The sequence below is a fragment of the Hippopotamus amphibius genome, chromosome 7 (assembly GCF_030028045.1).
Source record: "Hippopotamus amphibius kiboko isolate mHipAmp2 chromosome 7, mHipAmp2.hap2, whole genome shotgun sequence".
NCBI classification, from domain to species: domain Eukaryota; kingdom Metazoa; phylum Chordata; class Mammalia; order Artiodactyla; family Hippopotamidae; genus Hippopotamus; species Hippopotamus amphibius.
Window position 1 is genome coordinate 122,574,374 of NC_080192.1, and position 18,463 is coordinate 122,592,836.

At 38.4% G+C, this 18,463-nt stretch overlaps 1 protein-coding gene across 5 annotated transcripts in view; it reads right to left on the minus strand.

The window, feature by feature from the left end:
• Positions 1-18,463, minus strand: part of LTBP1 (latent transforming growth factor beta binding protein 1) — a 395,008-nt gene that overhangs the window by 137,595 nt on the left and 238,950 nt on the right. For all 5 annotated transcript variants that reach the window (XM_057741529.1, XM_057741528.1, XM_057741530.1 and 2 more), the window contains one exon: positions 3,402-3,524. In XM_057741529.1, coding sequence (XP_057597512.1) covers positions 3,402-3,524 — 123 coding nt within the window. The remainder of the gene's footprint in view (positions 1-3,401; positions 3,525-18,463) is intronic.

Consider the following 18,463-nt stretch of genomic DNA (forward strand, 5'->3'; position numbering starts at 1 on the left):
AGCCTTCGACAGTATGTAAATGAATGACATGGCTATGTTCCAATAAAACTATTTACAAAAAGAGACAGTGGGACAGATTTTGCCCTTGGGCTATAATTTGCCAATCCCTGATCTAGAACCCTAAATTTAGAGAAACAAAACCCAATTTTAAATCTCAAATATTAGTTACGAGCTATATGATCTTGAAAAGTCACTTAAATCCTCCTAGCTTCAGTTTCCTATTGTGTAAAATAATTCATATCTCATAAGGAAGCTGCAGGAACTAAAAAGGAATGATTTCATGAATATGACTGGCTTTTCAAAGGGATGCGTTCGACAACTCATGATTTCTAGAGTTAGTGCAGAAGCACATCTTCTCTCTAACCCTCTACTTCTGTTAATGAGCACTGGGTCAACAATATTATGAAACAGCAAATATACAGGATAAGAATGCTTTCACCTGGGCCCTTTGAACCTGTGAACACACCCTCCCCAGCATTCATTCTGGAGCTCTTGAATCTCTGAAGATTAACTGCAGCTCAAGAAGTCATTAAGCTTTCCTCCTCCAACTGCACAGGTTGTTATACTTTTCTTGGATTTGCTCTGAGAAATCCTGGAGTTTCACCTTTCCCCACAGACAGGTCAGAACAGGTCTGGAGAACGCTACTGCAGCAGTGCCCTGATGCACAGACACAGAGGTCAGAGGCAGCAAATGCCAGAACCCTCCTACGTTCCTCTTTCAGCTTGGCCAAGGCAAGGACAGGCAGTGGGCAAGGAGAGAAAGTGAAGCGGTTGCAACCTTTGGCTGCAGTCAAGGAATTCTGAGGGTGTTCACCTTAGCATATTCGAGAACAGGGAGAGCTTCCCATTGCTCCTTGGCTGCTGCCAAATGCATTTCTTTGAGTTCACAGAGTCAGCCACACCTTTTATGGCCTGGAGATGCCCTAAATTCATGCTGCCTGAGCAAACGTGGTCAATCTCCTCCATCTGCTTTCACAGTCCATCCAAGGCTGTTTTTATATCTTGCAAGAGCAGTTACTGCAAATGATAAATAGCTTTGCTCAGTGCCTTTGTGTGCGTGTCTGTGCACGTGCGTAACCCCAGTCTCCTTCTGCTACTTCCCGCGTGACTATCAAGGGTACCACCATCTTGACAGTATTTTTTCCCCTACTTTATAAGTATCACCTTCTCCCTCATTCTTTCTCAAGACATTCTTTCTCTTCAGACATCCCCCGTCGACTTCCACAAAATACAGTTCACCCACAAGTCAGACTGGATTGAACCAAGTCACAAACCCTGAAGGACTCTACATATCTCTGTGATATTACATACGGTAAATTCAGAGGAAAGAGAAATACATCTGCCTACTCAACGCTGCTAAAGACGCCAGGTTTTAACTTCAAACTAAACTGGAACATTTAACTAGCAACAAACATCTCCTAGTACTTATCGTTTCAGCTGTTGTAGCTGAACCATAAAACTGAATTATTTATTTTTCAAATATGAACGGATAGTTGTTTAATAAGTTCAGTATTATCTGGGCAATGACAGGGAAAATAAATGCTAAGGAAATGTGTAAGTGTTTCAAAAATCTCATTGGCAAGTTTCTACAACCTTCTTAAAACCTGGATGTCTGCCCTTAGCTCTAGACATCAGATCTAGTCAAATAAAACACTTTGCAACCAGTCCTCCAAGTGTGCCTAGTCTGCAACGTTCGATGTAGTAACTTTTAACCAGACTACACATCAAATTATTTAAGGAAAAAAAATATTCACAACAAATTCTATATCCAAACTCTAAAAATCTTTTATGCTTAAATTATAAAACTATACAATTCTTACTCACGTAATTCCAATCAGCCAGAAATTATCCCTAAATTATCTGGAGATTGCCAACAATGTGATTTTTGGCCTGAATTTTTCAAATCCTTGCATCAGTTTTCAAATGTACCTTGCATGCAAGCATAATTTTACAGTCTAATTTTATCACCCGCCAAAAAAGCCCTATAATTAGGTGTCTGTCTGCTTCATGATCAGAACTGTCTGTGAAAGAACACGGAAGAAAGAACTTGCGTGCAAAATTTCCTAATCTTCATTTGACAAGTTTTAAAGGAAAAGAGTAGTAATTAGTAACAGTGTTCCAAAACACTCAACAAACTCGTCTAAAAGTAATGAATGAGACTGTCATTTTTATTTTACTACATTTGTCTTTATTTCATCATGTCTATCCATTAGCTTGGGGCACAGACTTAGAGATGCACAGTTAAAAGTAAACGATGGACAAGAATGTAAAGCAATTATATTCCAATAAAGAGCTTAAAAAAAAAAGTAAACAATGGTACCTTCATGAAAAATGTCTTGATGATATAACAAATTTAAAACTGGGGACCAGAAAGATACAACTTAACATATACCAAAGCCACATTAAAAAAAACAAGTAAATAAAAACAAAAACCCAGCAAGACAAAAATTAATGTAGAATTGCTCTGAATATTATCTCGACTGTTTTCTGCCATCCATTAGTTTAAAATATTTGACCTTTAATCGTATATGGCTTTGAAGAATCTGTTGTATTTACCTACTTCATAATAATGGGCACAAGTACCTTTAAAATAATCTTACAAACTTGTGTGTCTGAGCACTTTACATCTAAAATGCATACATCTCTAAATGTCAGGTGATCTATATATCGATCACACTGGATTAGGTTTTGTGGCAAGAGCGTCTTTTTGGAGAAACGACGTTTTCTGTACCAATATTAGAACATAAGGTTTGATGCAGGATTTTTATCTTTACCAAGTTTAAAAACAAATCTTAGAGACAGATTTGTAAGGAAAAATAGTTTAACTTCAGGGACACATTTCAGTGGTTTTTGAGGACAACAAGATAGAATATTTGAAATTAGAATTGAATAAAAAAAATCTGAAACACAGGGCTTTGGTAACTATTTCCCAGACTCTTCCAACCAAGAAAGTACAGTGCAACCTCATTAAATCAGACACAAGTGACTCAGAATTTGGACTAATTAAAGACAGAAGCTGGGACAAAGTATAACTCCACCTAAATAATGCTTAAAATACTCATGAAGGAAAAATCTGTTTTCGTCTCTTAGGTATGCTAATTTTAATTAACTGTGTTCTTTGCATAAGTATAATTCCTCTGCGTGCTTGTTCTATACCTTAAGTTGAAGCTGTCATTTTTTTCTGAATACAACAAAAGTGCATTTTTGAAAAAGCTTCATAATACAGATTTACTGTAGTGTATCAAGCTGCCTCTTCCCTCTTGTCATTTTAATGACATCGTCCTGCATATTTACAATATTCAGTTTGCACTGAGTATTTACCTTCTTTTGGATACTTCCCTCCCACCCCATGAAAGAAAAAAACAGATTCAAAAAAGTAATAAAAAGTGATCATTACTTACGAACACAACTTGAAAAGGTAGGATCCGGCCCAAATCCTATTTTGCAGGTACATCTATAGCTGCCCATGGTATTCAAACACTCACCATTAGGGCACACACCCTGTAGCTGGCATTCATTAATATCTGCAGGAAAACAATTCTTTTAGAAAGAGAAGCCGAGCTCTACTGAACAGATTCTGGCTGTAAATTTCATTCCCTCTCCTTATCGCTATAATGCCTCTCAGTTACAGCAAGTAAGAGATGCTAGCGACTTTTAATGCAGCAGCAGTTTACTCAAATCAAACATTTACTGAACATCTACAGTTTATCGAATATTTACTGTGCACCTACTATGTACCTGGTTCTATTCTGGATACTAGAGACTTACCAGTGAACAAAACTGACAAAAGACGTCAGCCTTCACAGAGCTTATATGTTACTGTGTTTTTTAAAGGATTACAGAGCATACAGGTAAGGTGAAGACTCTCACCCTGGAGATACTTATAGTCTAGATGTGCATATAACTATGTAAAACTTAAAGAAGTGAAAATCCAGTTATCATAATCAGAAGAAAGATCATAAACCTGAAGAAGTTAAATTATGCAATTGCCTATACAGACAAGTACGAGCTATTAGCGGAAGGTGGCGGTAAGGGAGACAGCAGCATGGAAAGGAGGTAAGACTTCAGCAGGTGTTGAATCTGGGGAGAAGTCTGACGGATGGGCAGGAAGGGGTGAATGATCTACATGGGTGGACACCGGAGCACGAACAGAGACTGAAGGAGGACAGGGGATCAAGAAATCGTGAGTCAAACCGTTGGCTGGAAAAGAAGTTTCAGGAAGGTGAATAGTTGGAAAAAGAGCTGGTTAAAGCCAGGCTAGGTTTGGATCCCATTTTACTGAAAACAGGGAAATATATGAAAGGTTTGTGAGCAGGAGGAAGATATAATCAAGGGCAAGCTCTAGGGAAACGCATCTGGCCAGCACATGGCTTGGTGAGATGAGATTAAAAGTCTGATCGCTGAAGGAATAATGCAAGTATGAGACTGGTGACACACCAGGCTGGTGACAGTGAGAATAATCAGGAAGAGAAGGAAAGAGGTTTTGTTTTTTTGTTTTTGTTTTTGAAGGAACAACTGACAGTGCATGGTGTTTGGTGTCTGACTGGCCAACACAGCCCTGGAGAGGAAGAGGGTCAAAGATGCCTGTGGGGCTTCTCATCTGAGCAAAGAGGAAAAGACACTGTTGGTTTTGTGCAAAGTTCTGTGAAGGAAAGAGGCAGATGAAGAGAGAAGTTTTACACTAGAAGGTCACAGTGGGATACTCAAGTACTGGAAAATATCCAGCGCAGCAGCAGACTCAGGAATAAAGTGAGAGGGAATCATCTCTGGAAACAGAGACTTAAGGTCATCGGCATATGGTGATGGCTATGGTCTCAATGCTGTGTGTCCCCCTCCCCTCCCCCAATGTCATATGTTGAAATCCTAACCCTCCCCAAAGGTGACAGTATTCGTAGGTGAGGCCTTTGCAGTGTGTTTAACTCATGAAGGAGGAACCCTCCTGAATGGGATTACTACCTTATAAAAGGGGCTCCAGAGAGATCCCTAGGCCCTTTCACCATCTGAGGACACAATGGAGGCTTCTGTAACCAGAAGAGGGCCCTGACCAGAAGGAGACCTTGCTGGTGCCTTGATCTTGGACTTCCCCACCTCCAGAACTGCTCTTTTTAAGCTACCCAGTTGGTGGTATTTTGTTATAGCAACCCAAATGGACTAAGAGAGTGACCCAAGGGGAAATCAAAGTGATCTGGAAGAGGAGAGATGAAAATGTGCCAATTTTTAAAAAAAGATTAGAGTCATTTGCAAAGGTAATTAAAAATAAACAGAATGCGACAAGTTAAAAGTAAAAAATAAAAATTAGTAGTCATCTATCTTATTCAGTGTGGCTTATGAAACTTTAATAGTTAACAGACTTGGCTATTAGTGTTTCTGCTTCAAATTATATTTACTTCTTTCAATCATTAATTCTAATAAAACTTCTCTTAACGATTCTAAAACATTACTTTTCTACGTTAAAACTGAACACCATGGTAGCAAATCATTACTAGCAGAATCATCACATAAAAAGGCAAATGCAGCCTGCAATGTCATCACTTGCTTATGTTTCATACTCTACATAGCCACAGACATCTACACGAACATATTTTACCTGACACATGCAATTTTTAACTTAATTTCAGTGACCATATGACATTTTCAACAACATTCAAATGACAACCCATATTTGTTGCATAAATTCTACAGCATCCAGCTTGCATCCAGCTGGAAACAGTACTACCTGACCCAGCACATGGTCCAGCACCTGCCCACCTTACTCTTGATCAGAGTGTGTGTTGGACTATAACACATATGTATGCTTAGCATCTAATTGAAAATATTCCCCTATAACTCATTCTCTTTAAGAGAACCACCATGAAGAACCAGGAAGAGTGCCAAGTCCAGTTGGGGCTTACATGGTACAAGCAAAGCCCCTATCGTACGTTCCTACTTAAACCTCAAATTTGGGTAACCAGCCAGCTGTGGTCAAGAAGGCTGGACAAAATCTCTACTGTTTCCCCTCACGTTCCCACTAGGGTGTGATTATCAGCCTTCCTCTTTTTCTGAGTGGCCTTTACTCCTGTTCATTGGTTGCATCATTACACCTTCCATGTTTACCTCTAAGGACCCAGAATTTTCCCTTATCCGGAAGTTTCTATGACAATACCATCCCAGCCTCCCTGCTGGCTAACCTCCCTGTAGGCTAACGTGGTGTTTGTCCCGCACAAAGCATGGATACCTCATACACAACCGCTGCCTTATGCCCTCTTCCAATGTCCCCTCTTTGACTCTCAACATTGCCCATCACCTCAACCATGATGCCATGGAATGGAGGACAGAAATTAAGACTTAAACACAAAAACACTATGGCTATAGACCGGAAGAAGCAGAATGAAGAAGCGGAATCATGTAAAACATTTCACTTCTCCTACTGTCTACTCTAATCAGCTTGTGCCACCAAAACCAGCAATACCACTTCCCCTAATTTTGGCTCCAGAAACCCAGAAGCATGGACACAGTCTCGCAGCTTCCAGAAGGACTCCTGTTTCCCTCAACTGCCTCAATTTATTTTTATCTTACTCTCTAGAATACCATAAACTGGAGAGTAATTAACTTTCCAAGATTTTCTTTGTGAAGTTACATACAGCTAGGTATATCAATCTTAAGTATACAGCTACATGAGTTTTTTGCATGTACATACATGTGTATATAGAGGTACATAAGTGTATGCACGTGTGTGTGTGCACATGCTGTGTAACCACCAGCCAGACCATGACTTAGAACATCCCCACTGCCTCAGAAGGCTCCTTCATGTCCCTTGCCAGTCAATATCTTTGCCCCTACAGGTAACTACTATTCTATTCTTGTTAGTCTTGCATGTTATTAAACTTCATATAAAGGAAATCATATTGTATACATTCTTTTGTCTGACTTTTAATTATCATGCCTGATTCGTCAGTGTTGTTGCATGAGTTCATTTTTAACTGCTCTGCTATATTTTATTGTGTGAGTACAAAGTTAATCTATTCATTCTACTGTTGACAGACATTTGGGGGGTTATTTCTAACCATGCACCTGTGAACATTCTTTTATATATAAATCTTGGTAGGTCTATGTACTCATTTCACTTGGGTATATATCTAGGAATAAAATTTCTGGGTCACTCAACAAGGCTCATGTTTACTTCAATAAATATTGTCAAACAGTTGTTCAAAGCGGTTACATCAGTTTCCATTTCCAGTACTAACTGCTTTACATCCTCATCAAATTATTGTTGGTCTTTTTCATTTTAGTCATCGAGCGGGAGTTCAGCGTTATCTCATTGTGGTTTTGACCTGTACTTCCTTTTCACCTATTCAGTAGCTATTTAGATCTAAAAACAATTTCTCCCTACAATGTAAATACCTATAGGGATGCTGTAAGTAAGATCGCTTCCCTCTTAGTGCTCAGGGAGGATCACTTGATTCTCAGAGGGGGGTGTGCTCAGCTATGGGACACTCTGGGTTGTCCCAAGGACTGGCAAACGCTCACTGGGTGGACACCAGGCAGCTAAACAAAGTGTGGTTAGTCACCCTTGACAAAGTACTGTTCTGCCAAAATTGTCAATAATGCCCTCACTGAAAAACTTACACAGGGGGAGGAAAATGAGTTTAAAAGTACAGAAAGTAACATTTTGAAGTGAGGTCCTCTGAGAAATGATGGGGTAGAGGTGAGCATTCGTTTCAGCAGGGGACTTGAAGGGTTTCATTCATTCAACTCAGCCTCTATACTGTCTACATCTGGATGATCTCCTGCTGTCTCTGAGACTGTGCTTTGGCCTGAGTGAAAAGCAAAACAGACTAGGTCTCCCACATTGCGGAGTCTGGGGCTGTGTGGGCTGTGATCTAGAATCCTAGCATCACCACGTCTGACCAGGGCTCTAAGGTAATTTATCAGACTTAACTGTGATCTGTGGACCTGTCCCTGGAGCTTGGGCACCCTGCACATCTCTTTTAAACAAGGCAGTTCCTTTACATCTGCTTCAAAAACTGAACTTCTAAGATGGCATTTGTCAAGAAAATTTGAAAATCACTGGCATTATTTCTGTGAAAAATCACACTCTGGTTTCAACAATTCACTCACAAAACTTTAAAATGCATTTCATTCATAAATTATCCATTCCTAATATGCCAAATTTTACATCTAAAAATTAGATAGAAATTCTCTTATTTTTTGCCACTTCATTCCTCCATCCCCTGCTTAGCTCCTGAGAGGACTGTGGGTGGCTAGATAGTTTATATCCTTTGTGTTTTTAAAAAAAAAAAAAAAGGCCTAAAACTTATGCCCCATGTTTTTTAATTTAGAGCCCTCAAAATTGATATGAAACATGAGCAATTATCTAAATGACTTTCTGAGGTAGTCAAGCTGTTTAGGACCTTTCTAAATAAACTGAAGGAAATTAAAGACTCACAAATGCATTAAGAACAAAACACGGGTTAACTGGTGCTATCTGGATATGAGAAGTTTAAGGATTACGCTGAGAGAAGGTTATCAGGGCAAAGTTTAACAATTATAAGGAACATGATCGGCTAATTGTGAATTATAACTCTAGACTTCAATTCCTCAGGCTATTTTCTTATTTTAAATTAAACTTCTAACTTGATTATAATTTTTTATAAATTACTTACATTTGACAAAATATAATTGTGTTTCAGAAGTCTCATATTTTACAGGCTTAGCCAATCTCCTTTAATGTGTTCTGATTAAATTGAAAATATTGTGGTACTTCGTTTAAAAAAAACAAACCAATGGTAAACAAATGGATTTGTTCATTGTTTTCCCTCTGCAGACCACCAAATTTCTCTGGACAATTGTGGGATTCTATCCTTTGAAAGACTGGTGTAACCACTTGCATAGAACACAGTTCACCGGGTTCGAGAACGAAGGTCAAAATGAATGGCTGAAGGAGCTGGGTGACTGAACCAGTCACCCACCCCCATTATCTCTGTCTGAGCTGCTGGGTTGGGCAGTCTAGAATTCACAGAAGGGAAAAGAAAGGGAGAAGCTCATACATCCCCGTGTGTGCCTTTAGAGTAGACAAAGTGTAGGGCGGGGTGGGGGGGGGGGGGTGGGCTACAGCGCTTGTGAAGATGTATATACTTCTCCATTCACTTAGAACATATACAGAGTGTCTCTGCCCAGTACAGCCTACCATGAACCTCTGGCCATGTATCAAGTTCAATAGTACAAAACTGCTCTTCTTAAAAATCTAAAATGGTTGAATACTGGCAGTGTCACATGGTTCAACCTCACACAAAAGAAACAGAAGGCCGGGGCATCTATTACCCAGATAGTATGAAAATACAAAGTAGTTGGGAAATGTGCATAACAAGAGCCTCTTTAAACAACCTCCTGTAACAGAGCCTCAGCATTTCAGCACCAGAGAATGACACAATAATCCAGTACAATGAGGCAAGGATCATCACCATCATCCTTTGTACTTTGCACACTTCCTCTCAGTGGAACTCTGTAACAATTTTGGATGGTGAGCCACACAACAGTTATTCCTAGTTTATAGAGATAACTTTGTCCAAGCTCTTATCTTTTTAAAAAGGGTTAAGGGAGAGTGGGGAAATCTAATGGGAGAAATCTCTCACTAAGGCCTAGTTTGGTAACTAGGATCTTAAATTATGTCACCTAAAGCAAGTCATTTATTTTCTCTTGATCTCACTTTCCTCTCTTACAGCACAGATAATCCCCAAGGTTGCTTCTAGCTTAAAAATCCTGACTTCAAAACAATCTGCCAGTTGCCAGAGTTGAAAACGCCAAGGAATAAAGTATGACATTTACTGTATAACATATATCATGACCAGCAATAAGTACCCTGTGGGAAATAAACACACTTTTATGTATCTATGCTCCTACAGGAAAGTATGCATGTTTAACAAAGTGAGTACTAATTTACTGCCTTTTTAGTGACGCAAGTTTATACAGGAAATGAGGCATGTCCAGTAACCAACAGGAATTAGGACAAGGTGAGGACAGTACATGCAGATCTTTACACTGTGTGAAAATATAAAACGTTCTGGAGACTCTACTGTGTCTATTCAGTTTTTGCTGATGGACAGAAATTCCATCACACAATTCAGCAATCTGACTTCCGGTTGAAAGCAGCAAAAAAACACCTCTTGAGGTAAACACTTTTCCTAGCCAGACAGACCATTTGGCTATTTAACAAGGATCACTTACTTTAGAAAAAGGAGGTGTTCACTCTCTAAGAAGACATATATATTTCTTAAACCACCCACCACCCCCGCCAAGCAGCTTCACACTGGGTACACATCCCCCTGAAGGCAAGTGACACTGGGGACACACATGCTTGGACACTTTTACTTAAGGGAATCAATTTCTAGATCTTGAGCCTTCATGCAATTCCTTCTCTAAAAGTGCTCTGCCTAAGCACACATTTGCCAATCTCCTTTCTCTCTCTCCTTTTACTCTCCTTTCTCTCCAAGGCACACCTCTTGCCCATCTGGAATCTTTCTAGGCACACTGCCCTACAACGTGACATTATCAAAGACACCAAATGAATGAACAATTCACAAAGATATTCCTCCTGAGGGAGAGTCACAGGAAAAGGGATAAGTCTGATTTATTTCATAAGAAGGTCTGGTTTTGCCAATGAGGTTAGACGGCAGACATTATTCATAAACTAAATGAGTCAACTCTGCTGCTCCAAGGTTTTGATGAAAATATGTTTAAAGCCCATATCTAATAAAATATGCCAGAAATGAATCTACTACATCCATTTAATTTTTGATAAAAAAAAATGTAGATGTCAGCTTAAAAATGTGTTAATACCTAAGTTTTTCAAAACTATTTTAGGAGATAAGGCAACAAAAAAAAATATTTGAAGATTCACATTCTAGAGTAATTTTACCCAAGGTATTTTATCTAAAGCACAAGCTTTATGAGACTTCTGCTAAAAGAAGGTTCTGTGGCCAAATATGATTGAGAAATGCTACATACATATTCTATGTACACTAGCACATTAAAGACCCTGAGAAGTTCTTTGGTGAGGACTCTCGGTTTTCTCTGTTTAACTTGGTGTTCACACACTTGGCCATGGAATCGTCTTTTACACACCATCTATTAACATCCAGCTGAACTGGTGGTCTAGGGAGCACATTTTGTGAAATGTTGCTCTCTTGGGTCCACCCCACAAACTATTATATGGGTCTCTTTGTGGTTGTATTTGTTTCAACCTAGGCCCTATTGCAGCCCTAGCCTCCCCTCGCAATCTGTAACTGTTCCACCTTTATAAAATAACCATCTAGCATGGGTTGGACTCACTCAAAGGAAGCAAAGGAAGCAAACCACTGTGGGAACAAGTCACTGTCTTCCAATCCTTCTGTCTGCAGGGTAACATGATAAAAGAATTATCAGGGCCCAGAGAACAGCCTGTATTTATTTCTCAATACATGTGTGCTACACATGGAAGATGCACATCTCTGCTGGTCTTGGATTTCCAACTATAATTATAGACACTACATTAATTTCTCCTTGAAACACTCATAGTAACATATCATGGGCTTTCCTCACCACTCGTGATACAACAGGCATCTTCCCATTGATTTTATAGCTCCAGAGGTTAAGGTCAAAGAGCTATTGGAAAATACAATGTGCTAATGACTCACTTCACCACTGTCTTTCCTGAAGAAAAGTGAATAAAACAAACAGACATTTCCTTTTTGAATCCTATCCCAGTGATAGGAGCATAGTAAGAGGATACACCAGAAAATGATTCTACAATGGATGGGAATGGGTCCCAAATTGATTTTAAAAGCTAAAATGATCCTCAGGTCCAGATCAAAACTGTTTAAATTCTCACCCAAAACATTGTGCCTATTTAGACTAGACAGAGCACCAGGAGTTCCAAGAGGATGCCTGGGACAGTAAAATAATACCTTCAAATCAGTAAAACATATCTATTGCCTCTTGGCCACTTGATACTGCAAAACATGATTCAGCTTCACATTAAATATCCTCACAGTTTCTGGGATTAAAGCACTAAATACAGCAGAGCACTGTGATGCATCTGATAGGTAAATAAAAAGACTTGTAAACATTTTAGGTACTTTGAATAATTTATCAAATCTGGTTAACTCTAGTCGTAGTTTGTACCTACTGATTTTCTACTATGATTTCCCAAATATATAGCAATAACAATGGATTCTAAGTTTCATTTTTATACCCACATTGGTCTCCTATATAGCTTAATTTCTCCTGGAAAGAAAGGAACATCACCACAATCAACTCCTTTATGACAATGGAATGAAGGGAACTTGAGAGAAAACACTAACTATAACAAATGTTGCATAAACTGAGAAGTCACAGAAGAATATGCTGAAAGGAAAAGGCACTGAAAAGCTTTTAAATAAAGACATCAATGGATGTTATCACTTTACTAGTCAGAGTTTTGACTGTTAAAAAAAATGGTATTGACCACATGCTGCTAAGTGAGAGAAGCTAGACATGAAACACATACTGGATAATTTGAAAGTTCATAAAAAGACAACTCATCCATGCTTTTAAGAGTCGGGACAGTGATGACTTTCGGAAAAGAAGGAGAAAGTAAAAATTGAGAAGGGACAGAAGGATGATTCTGGGGTGCAGGGGATCTCCTATTTCTTGACTTCAGTGGTACATACACAGCTATGTTCACTTTGTGATATTCACTGAGCTGATTCCCTGTGACTTGTGCATTGTTCTATACATAGGTTATACTACCAATAAAAATTTAAATATATAATAAATTACATAATTTCTAATATTATCAGACTTTTTTTACCAACACTTTTTCGACGTGGCCTCTTAAATTTAGAGGTAAAGTGACCTCCCAGTAATACAAATAAAGATCTTCACGGTGCTACAGACTGATTTCTAAAATGGCCCCAATTCTCTACCTCTCTTTGTGTCCATGATGTGACTTTGTAGCTTCTCCCACTGAGAATTAGAGGCTATCTTTCCACTCCTTGAATGCAGGCTGGCCTCTGACTTCCTTTGGCCACCAGATACAGCTGAAGTGACAGTGTGTCAACCCCAAGCCTAGTCCTGAAAAGCTTTAGATGAGATACCGTGCGGAAGAGAGCTGAGCCATCCCAGTGGAAGCCATCCTGGACCTTCCAGCCCCGGGCAGCCACCAGCGGATCACAGACCCAAGACTGAGCCTGGCTGACATCATCCACACCCAGCCGCGGTCAGCAGAACTGTCCAGCCGCCCTCAGAAGCGTGAGAAATGCATGATTATTTTTTGGGTTTGTTTTTCTTTTTTCGCATGATTGTTTTAATAAAGTAACTGTTAAGTTACAGGGGAAGGGAGAAGAGAGGATACGGAAGGGGAGTGCCTTGCGGAGTACTCAAAAGGAATGCAAGCTTAAACAGCCTCTGGACACATCAACATGCTTCTTGTTAAGGACTTCAAGACAAAACTAAGGTACAATGGCTTGCTAATAACATGAGAGAAAAGTACTCATTTTACCTACAAAGCAGACACATTTAAAACAAGAAAATTTGCTTTAAAAGGAAACAATGAAGTGTGGAGAACTCTGATTTCTAAACCAAACTGCTGAAAGCTCCTAACAGAACAGTTCAATCTAAAGAGTCAAAGAATCAGAGAGCATCGAATATCCCTCCCAGGGCTGCTGCTTATTGAGAAAGGCTTTAAGCCATCGTTTCCCCACCTGTAACAAGCAGACGCAGTTGTTGTCAGAATTAATGACATAAAAAGCATGTTAAGAAGTACTACAAACTAGTATATAAATGTTAGTAGCACAGAGAGGGGAGCCCAGGCATTAAATGCAGACTCTAGCACTCTCCAGGCAGGCCATCTTCCACTACTTAATTTCTTTGAGTCTCAGGGTGCAGTTTCACTACAAGTTTAAAAAAAAAATAACAATCTCACAGGGTTACTGTGAGAATTACAACATAGCTGAAGCCCCCAACCCAATGGCTCCACTAATTAGGCATTCAATCAACACTAAAAAACTACATCAACAGGTAGATAAAAAGATGGTAGGCGATAATGACCAAAAAGGAAATTTATTGTATTAGAACAGAGAAAGCTATCGTTTTCTTATGCAAGTATTATCATAAGGAGAAAAGTAGTACATAAACAAAATCAACAGTCATTAGAGCAGCAGGAGCCCTAGCTAGTTCCACCTCAGGAGAAAGTCTGGGGAAAAGCTGGGTGAGAACCTAAGAACCCTAGAGGAAGCATGTAGAGTAGGCACAAAAGGGTTAAGCTGGGCCCGAGTGCTGGAGAGCTTAGCAAACTTAGACCACTCATGTCATGTCACTTGCTGCCACAATGCACATAGTTAAGTCTACAGATCATTGCTGTCTCCCTTGTTCCTTGTCACCATCCCTGCAAGAAGCCCAGAACAAGGCGAGTGGGCCTTGAAAGAGAGCGGAGGGAGGGAGGGTGGGAAAGAGAGAAAAAGGGAAGGAGAGTCTAGGGCACTCACTACAGTCATCCCTCAACATCCCTGGGGGATTGGCTCTGTGACCCCCTCTCCCCGTGCAGATCCCAGAATCTGTGGATGCTCAAGTCCCTCACATCAAACGCATTATACAGTCAGCTCTCCGTAGCTGCGGATGCAGAAGCCACGGAGATGAAGGGCCGACTGTGACTGCACTAATTTGAAGACATTTATGTTAGCTCCACAAAAATTTGGTCACAATCCAAAATCTTTGAAGCAAACCAAAAATGCCAATGCCGAAACAAACAAAATTAACAAAATTAATTATCAAAACATATCAACTCCCCACATACTTAAAATAAAACCTTGAAAGAAGCTTGACACTCACTAGCTTTAGGCACTGTACCAAACAAATTTCAAATTCAGCCTGCCTCCACCCCAAAACACCTCGACAGTCTCCCCCACCTCCACTGGTGGGACTCACCAGGCACGAGCATGGTGCATGTTCTCCCATGCCTGTGTCTTAGTTCCTTCCAGCTCCAATAACTACCCTACCCCATATCACCATCTTTCCCAAATTATAACTATGTGAAAGTAAAATTATTTTTTTACATACAAAATTCAGAAGAAAGTATTAAAACCAACAGGAGTTAGTTCCAAGATTGTTTAAAGAAATAAAACACACAAAAACAAAAACAAAAAAATCTTGCTCACAGCCATATTCAATATAAAATACCTGGGTAAAACCTAAATGAAAATGTACAGGGCCTATGTGAAGAAAAACATACTACTTAACTGTCCTTTTTGTGTTTTAAATTTTGTAAAGAAAAGGAAATAAGGAAGGAGAGGAGGGAAACAGTCAGTGGACTCTCTACTTCTAGTGGGAAGGGAAATCGTACACCCTCTCTGAAGCCTAATGAACACAGGATGAATCAAAGCTCAGGAACCAGTCGTGTTTCTTCTAGACATAATTGTAGCGTCACATGAAGGTTTATGTTCATGTATGCCCCTGACAGCATATACATATATGTGTGTGTTTCATATATATATATATATATATATATATATATATATATATATATATATGAAAAAAAGAAACTAATCTGAAAATCCAACTTTAGGGATATGGTTAAATGAACTACCCTATATCCAGTAACTGGGATTCTATGCCAGCATTAAAATAATTTTTATAAGATTATTTAATAAGAAAGTGTTCATTATCTAGTAAATAAAACAGTTTTCACAACTATGCATGAAATATAATCTCAAATATATATATATATTTGTTTATATATGATGGTAGAAAAATATAAGGTATCTATCTGGTAATTTTTATTTTTTATACATTTCTCTGGTTCCTAAATATTAAACAATGGATATGAGTTATTTTTATAAATAGGAAAGAATGTGATTTTTTAAAGGAATATGTTTTTAAATCCCACCTGTGATTTTCCAACTCAGTGGGAACTTTCCTCTGAAATTGCACAGTGTTTGGTTCATTTCTTACAGCACTTACTACATGCTGCCTTGATGTTTTAATTATACGTGAGAACAGTGATTTTCGTAAGGGTAGGAACTGAGTTTTATTAATATACTTCTCAGAGTGCCCCCACTTAAATTGTCATTAAATATCCATAAAACAAATGACTAAATGCATGGCAGATGGTGAATAAATTTATGTTGATGGGCTGCTTAATTACAATGGATAAAAAGATTGTCTGTGGATAACAATTATATAATTTGAAGTTTTCTGAAAAGCTTTTCTATATTCTCAAGGAAAAATAATTTATTATAGTGATATATATGTTAAAAACCACATACCAATATTGATTTAAAAACAAACAAACAAAAAACCCCTCAATGCTGATATAGATACTTTTCTTTCTCTCTCTTTTTTTTAAAGTAACACTAAGTTCATGTTTTGGCATCCACCTCTGTTCCAAACACATAGCAATTACAGATAAAAAATCAAGGTCAAAAAACGGGGTCAACATCCCAGTAAACCTGAAATGGTATAGAAATACAAGGTAGCCAGTGGCCACTGAACCTCTGGGTTTGCTGTCTAGAAAGCAACAGGGGAGCCAGGAGTTTAACACATTATTGACCAGTGGATTTTCGCAGAAACTAACGCCTGTGGCTGTAATACCTCTTCAGTCAAAAATGGGTTTAACAACTGAGGGTAGCAAACTAAACCTATCTATGCAAAAACACTCCTCCCTCAGCAACTAAAATCTGGCTAAACTTTTCAGCATGCTTAAAAAGTTAAATAAATAAATTTAAAAAAAAGAAAAAAAAACAGTTTAGTTATGAAAAACACAAGAAATTTCAGAAATGAAAAATAACCGTAGAATAAAAATGAAACAGAGTCTAGATAGGCATGGGAAAGGAGCAATTAGAAAACTGGAAGACAGAACTGAGGTATTCATGCATAATGCAGCAAAAGCAGACAAGAGGAGGAAAGCACAAAAGACTTGTGATAAGAGACATGAAAAACAGGCTGCAACACTTGTTTCAGCTGAAAAGTACAGCAGAGAAGCAATATTTGAAGAGATAATAGCTGATCATTTTCCAAATTTGAGGAAAGACCTGTGTCTTCAGGTGGACAACACATTCTGCCTACTGTGTAAAATCAAGATAAATCCAAATATAGACACATCATGGTAAAACAACAGAACATAAAGACTTCAGGGATGGTCTCCAAAGAGAGAAACATTATCTCCAAAGGAAGAAAGTATCAAAAAGAGGTCAGAAAGACACTAGTATAACATAGGTCAAAAGTATTGTTGGAAAATAACGTTATCCTAGAATTGTACACCTGACTAGTCTCCTTACAGGATGAACTCAAAATAAAGATTTTTTCACAGACATATAAAGTATATACTTCTCAGTGGTCCCCATTTAAAGAACTGTTAAGGGATGTGATCTCAAATATAAATTAGCAAATAAAAATATAGGATAGCCAGTTAAATCTGAATTTCAGATAAACTAATACTTTTAAAATACATGTCCCAAATTATCTGCTGTTTATCTGAAATTTAAATTTAACTGGGCATCCTATATTTTATCTGGCAATCCTACCACAAAAGAAAACATGAACTCAGAAAGCAAGCAGGACACAAGAAACAATGCTGAGTGCAAAAACTGATACAATGTCAGTAAATTCATTTAACTATTAACCATATTTTAAAAAAATATTTCCATTAATTATACCTTTGAAAATAATTCTAAAATGATAACTCTTCTCTCAGCCATATGCAAGAAGTTATCATAATGACTTTTGGACATTTCTACACTAAAAGAAGTGTAAATCCAACAACTTTTCCCAGCATGTATCACAAAGCCCATTATAAATGATACATGCAATTAATCATAAGAAACATAAGACACTTGTCTTAAAATTAGGCATCACTTCATCTCACCCTGTCTGTTTTAACCCAGCACTATGTCATAGGCCACATTCTTTCCTCCAAGTCAGTTTTCTTGAGGGTCTTTCCTGTACTTTCCAGTCCCCTCAAAGCACTCAAAGACCAGTCTTCCTCTATGTGTTCACCATACTGCATTCACAAGCAATTTTTTGATGATCATTAAGAGGTCTGAAATGTAAGCTACATTCCAGACTAGCTCTTCATAACCAAGAAGTTCCATGTACAGCTTCCTTGTGTGGATTATTAATCAAGATTGGTGGCTCTCATTTAATGACAAGAGACACGCCCCTGAATAAAAAGTGCATTATCTTTTCTAAGGTTCAAATGCAATTCAGTTTCAGATGCACTTCAGGGCGCTTTCTATCAAAAAGGAGACCTGCAGTGAACATTTTAATAGAGTATTATTGTGTCTTAGTGTATCTGTTTCATAAATTTATTTTATTAAAGCAGAACAAGCAGTGTAATAAAATAATGCCAAAGGAAAGTTATGTGGACGGCTCTTTCATATTTGCTTTAAGGGCTCATCTGGAGTCAGCTAAAATTCAGCTAGTTGGACGAGTGAACAAAGCAAATTACATCCTGCTGATTCAAACTGATTTAATT